The 5,747-nt window shown below is 46.0% G+C and overlaps 1 protein-coding gene across 1 annotated transcript in view; it reads left to right on the top strand.

Moving 5' to 3' along the window:
* The first annotated feature begins 772 nt into the window (after positions 1-772).
* The window catches only part of PPP2R5E (protein phosphatase 2 regulatory subunit B'epsilon), a 187,822-nt gene continuing 182,847 nt past the window's right edge, over positions 773-5,747 (top strand). The window contains exons 1-2 of the mRNA XM_003794438.3: positions 773-1,393; positions 3,525-3,688. Of these exons, the coding sequence (XP_003794486.1) occupies positions 3,532-3,688 (157 nt within the window). The 5' untranslated portion in view covers positions 773-1,393; positions 3,525-3,531. The remainder of the gene's footprint in view (positions 1,394-3,524; positions 3,689-5,747) is intronic.

Here is a 5,747-nt window from a genome sequence, read left to right as displayed (position 1 = left end):
GCCGTTATTCTTAAGGAATGGATGGCACAGCCTGGCTACTGCCTCCCACTTGCACAGACTACGCAGGCGCTGGCCTCATCCCAGGTTTCAGGCTCCAGGGAGCTGATATCAAAACAAACGTTTAGGAAAGGGAGATGAGGTGAGAGAGAACTCGAAGCGTTACCCAACCCTTGCCAGACCCCAGCGGTTTAGATTTCGGGTCCGTGCTTCCCGCAAGGCTCAGCGGTGAGCGACTGCTAGACAATCAACAGACCCATCTGCCCAAGCAGAGGGGCAGCGGCGCGGGCGAACGACCTAGTCTCTGCGCAGCATCCGACGCTGGACGCCCTCGCCCAGACTTCACTAGCAGCCGAAGGGTGTAGGATCAAGGTCAGGGGGGCGCCCCCCCTACGCTGACCCTTGCCCTCGGAATCCTTTGGTTGAAGACGATCGCCTCCCAACGGCTCCGCATCGCGCGAAACCCGTCCCGCTGATCTGGTCGCACCCGTCCGGGGATCAGGGGCTCCTCCTACCCTAGCGGACACCGAGCCCCCCACTTCGGTCCACTCCAGCGCCTGGCGGAAGCGGCGGCGGCGGCTGGGCCCGGGAACCTCGGCTGCATCCGGGTCCTTCACGCCTCGGCCCAATCCTCGGTCTCCTCTCTTTCCACCCCCCTGTTTCTCCGCCCTCCCGCCGCCAATCCCTGATCGGCTCTCAACCGAACATGCTGCCGGGGGAGTGAAGGCAGAAGCCGGCCAATCAGGCCTTGCTTCCCGTTTGAAGTCTCCAGTGGGCGGGCGCCAGGGGCGGGCGCTGCTGGCCAGAAGGTTCGGTTGCGCGTGTGCCGTGGACTCAGCCGCCTGGTGATATTGACAATAGGAGAGAGAAAGGGGCATTGACTGGGACCCTCCGCTGGTAGCAAACGGTGGCTCTGGCAGCGGCGGCTCCAGCTCCAGCGGCTCCTCCTCCTGATCCTGCCTCCTCCTCCCGCTGCCGCTGCAGATCCAATCTTCCTCTCTCCCTGCCCCCCGCCCCCACGTCGTCGCTGCGGCCGCCGCTGGGTCCGGAGCAAAGAGCAGAGGCGCCGCCCGCCAGGAATGTGAGCGAGGAGCCACTGGCGGAGCCGCAACGGGATCGGTGCCGATTTGATGGGACGGGCCCGCGGGGGAGGATCGTGAGGCCGCCGCTGCCGGAGCGCTGAGGTTCGGGTCCGGCCGTGAGGCCTAGAGGCGCCACCGCCGCGGAACCGAAGGGACGCCGCACCGGACCGCCGTCGCCCCGGGTTCCCTGCAGCTGCCCGGACCTCCCCCTGCACGTCCTGGTCCCGCCGCCCGCCCCCGCTGCGGTCCCCTCGCCCGTCTCCCGCCCCTTGAAACCACAGATCATCTTTGGATTTTTCCCCAGAAGCTTCAAGGTAACTTGGTGCCTCCAGCACGGCGGCTTGTCCGCTTCCCTTCTTCCTCTCGGTCTTCCTGTGTGGCACCTACAGGGCACCGGCCTTGGGAAGGCCTGGCCAGTGCTAGCGAGGGGTGCGGTGGGGTGGGGTGCAGGAGGGGAAGCGTTCGTCCCACTTGTCTGATTTACCTGCAGACGCTTCTGACGATACCTCTCGTTCACTCTGCCCCCTCCCCCTTTCTCCACCTGGGATTGGAGGCGTTTTCTTGTCCCCCTTTATCCAGTAGCGGGGGCGAGGGATAATGGGGGGTTTGGTGTAGTGGGGAGGATTCTGTAGCAGCTTATCTTTTCCAGGGCTTGGGGTGTGGGGTGGGAGGCTAAGGGAGTATGTAAGCATCCCTACAAACCCCTTCTCCGTCTTCTTCCCCCAACTCTCCTTGCCCTCTTTGGATTATCCTGAGCCTCGGAAATGCCCCTTGTCCGCTGTTTAGTGGATGGTAAAGCTTTGAGCGCCCTGGCCCAGGGCGAAACCTGTTTCCCTGGGCTTTGCACGGACCCGCTGCGTGCAACGCTTTAGGATTGAGATCCCTGACGCTTGCTCTGGGCTGCGGGCATAAGGGGCAAATGATTAAAACAACGAAAAAAGCTACTTAAATATTATCTGTAGAAATTCGAGATGAGGAATAAAGAAGAGACAAAAAGAGTGGTGGAAATCCAGGATTTACTAAATCTTGTGTTGTTAGGGGTAGAATGAAGTTTAAATAATTCACATACCAGATTGGAAAATCGGCCCCTTAAATTTACAACGTACAAATGTGATGTTGGAGCTTCTTGCTGATGCAGTCATTTGGTATTTTAAAGAGATCTTACATCTTTTGTAGTCATTCATAGTTTGCAATTCCATTTTGTGTCATATTTAAGATTAAATTGGGTAGTTTTTTAAAACTTTTTTTTTTTTAAGGAGAACCGAAGAAAATTTCAAAATTCCAAACCTTAACATTATGGGGTTTTTCCCCCCAGTGTTTTTGACAATTTTATTTTGTTAGAATCCAGGTAACACAGGTAACTTTTTATTCTTAGATGTTGAGGAAGAAACTCCTTTACTTTTTAATATAGACGTTAAGAAACACTTGTTTTATGTGTTGGAATGACAGGTGAGTAATTGCATTTCAGTATTTCCCCCGTATGCATTTTTTCTATCTGAGTCTCTGCATTAATGTTGAGTCCCAGCACTGAGGAGATGATGGCATCTGTTTCAATTGATGAATGAAATTGAGCTTAACGCTTGTTACTTTTAGGAAATAGCCTTCATTTTAATAATTTGAGAGGGTTAAAAACTGTAAAAACACGTTTGAGTTCCGTCAGTTTGATGGAATAAAATTGGTATTTGGTGGTGAACTTCAAGGTCTAAACCTCAGGGGAGCTCACCGTGGCTATCTAAGTAGGATGCGAGTTTATGTTTCATTTCAACTTTGGTGCTTTATTTCATCATAGCTTTTTTAAAAATCAAGCTTTAATAACTTAAGGTGGCTTCATTCAAAAAGAAGACTTCTTTGAGATGATTTTAATTATGCCTTTTATGTGTTTAATTTAGTGTAGTCTATTCTGTCCTCATTTGGTACAGTTTATCATAGCTAACACAGCACCATCACTTTAAAAGTCATGCCTAGTTTCAGTAGTTGTAAATCTCACCTTGCTATAATGCACTGGTGTAGATTCTTAAAGTACAATATGGATTTCAACTCTAGAACCCATTCATAATATTAAATGTCTTAGGAAAATGTATCAATGGAAGTTTTCTAGCTGCAGAATAGCTCCAAAATTATTTCAGGAATTGCAAAATGAGAAGGGATTTGCTTTTAGAAAATGAGCAGACTGCATTGATTTCTTCAAATCTAGATCAGTGTCTTTAATGCTTATAATGGCGTATAATACCTTACAGTTATGATATTGTTTACGTGATAGTTACATTACTTTTTTCATCAGATTTTCATGTTTTCCCATGGATATAGACTTTTCATAATTGATTTGTTTACTTTAGCACATATTCCCATTTTCACAAATATTAGAGGTGGAAATTTTATAATTTGTGTAACTCGCAGGTATGTTTCCACCTTGGGAATGTGTTCATTGTATTTCTTTCTCTTCAGTAGGGATATGTCCTCAGCACCAACTACTCCTCCATCAGTGGATAAAGTAGACGGATTTTCTCGGAAGTCCGTCAGGAAAGCCAGACAGAAGAGGTCGCAGAGTTCCTCACAGTTCAGGTCTCAAGGCAAGCCTATCGAGCTAACACCTCTGCCACTGCTGAAAGGTAAGCCTCAGGACCAGGTGATGCATTCTTTTTCAAGTGATCTTTCCTTATCTATATATGATTTTCTTTTTGTAGAGTTTCATATCTGTTAAAAATCTATGTTGCAGATGGAGGGGATAGGAGACTGTCAGATGCATTGTAGTTACTGAAGTGTGACCAGATATGTCCCCTATCCTTTCTAAAGGGCTCATTTTAATCCAAATAGCTGTGGACAAATGAAAAGAAACTTATTGTCAGGAGAATCTCTCACATTGACAAGCAGAAAAACTCAATGCCCCAGAAACTTAAGACGACTGGGTCTGTTAGTGTTTTCATTTCATCTTCTGTTGACATTTAGAGGGATATATTGTTTGCAATTGACAACTACAGATAGGACATTAATTTACATAAAGTAGTGTTTGAAAAAATTCATTTTTAAAAATAAAAAAATTGTCAGTTTATAATCGATTAAGTGCATCCTTGCTTTCAGAGAGTACAAATAGAAAGGATATATGATTATCACACTTATCTAATATTTCTTTCCTCTTTACTTTGGAATGCATTAAGCACAAGTTTTTGTTTTTGTTTTTATTTTTCTGAGACAGTCTCACTTTGTTGCCCTCGGTAGAGTGCTGTGGTGTCACAGCTTACAGCAACCTCAAACTCTTGGGCTTAAGGGATTCTCTTGCCTCAGCTTCCTAAGCAGCTGGGACTACAGGCGCCTACCACAACGCCTGGCTATTTTTTTGTTGCTGTTGTCATTGCTGTTGTCATTGTTGTTTATCAGGCCTGGGCCAGGTTTAAACTTGCCAGCCTGGGTGCATGTGGCCGATGCCATAACCACTGTGCTACGGGCACTGAGCCTAAGCACAAGTTTTTAATGTGAGGACTATTTTTCTCTAAACTAGACCTTCCAACTTTTGTTTGGGTACGTGCATACTTTTTGTCCCATTTATTTATTTATTGTTTTGAGACAGAGTCTGACTTTGTCACCTTCAGTAGAGAGCTGTGGTGTCACAGCTCACAGCAACCTCCAACTCTTGGGCTTAAGCAGTTCTCTTGCCCCAATCTCCGGAGTACCTGGGACTACAGGTGCCCGCCAGAATAGCCTGGCTACTTTTTTGTTGCTGTTTGGCCCGGCCTGGGTCCCTTAGTATGTGAGGCCGGTGCCCTACCCACTGAGCCACAGGTGCCACCCTTTTTGTCCCTTTTAATTTCCATTTATTTTCTTCATGTCAAACAGGCATTGTTTGAAAAACATCAAAATGTAGCTTTTATAGTGTGGAAACTATCAGAAACTATTCTTGAAGATGTATATTTGTTTGCTGAATACTCAAGAATGGGGAGAAAGAGTTCGTAAACAACACCATGAACTTTCATGACTCGGTGGAAACCAGGCAACCTTGTTCACTAATTCATTAATGTAGATTTATTGCTGTAGCATTTTGTGAAACCAGAGGTTTTATAATGTGACTAGAAAAGCTCCTCAAAATTTAGCTTAGAGTATTTAAGGTTTTATATTTTCCATGTGAACACTTTTTTTTTTTAAAGGGAGGGATTCCAGTGTTTATGGTTGATGTCCATAGGTACTAGATGAGTGCTTATTACTATAAAGATGCTATATTACTAGTTAGTAAAGGTAAACTCTTATGAGTTTTGGGGGTGAAAATTACTAACGATTTTGCTAGTAAACATGAAAATAGTCATTATGAGGCTTTGGAAGAAAAATAAAGGAAAAACTCTAGGGATAACCATGCTTGAAATACAGGGTTGAGAGACAGACTTTAGTAATTTATTTAATCTGAATTAGATATGTACTAGCTATTAGGATCTATATATGGTGAAGGATTTAATTCTGGTGAAGAAAGCAGGTTAAACTTTTTTAAGATTAAAAGGAACTTAAAAACTATTGTTGCATTAATTTCTTAGGGCTCATGGTAAACACTTAAATTAGAAATTAACTTTGGCTTGGTGCCCGTTGTTTAGTGGTTAGGGCGCTGGCCACATACACTGGAGCTGGCGGGTTTGAACCTGGCCTGGGCCTGCCAAACAACAATGACAACTACAACAAAAAAATAGC

The sequence above is a fragment of the Otolemur garnettii genome, unplaced genomic scaffold, assembly GCF_000181295.1.
Source record: "Otolemur garnettii isolate 467f Iridium unplaced genomic scaffold, OtoGar3 scaffold00081, whole genome shotgun sequence".
Lineage (NCBI taxonomy): Eukaryota > Metazoa > Chordata > Mammalia > Primates > Galagidae > Otolemur > Otolemur garnettii.
This window is presented reverse-complemented; position numbering and strand designations above follow the sequence as displayed.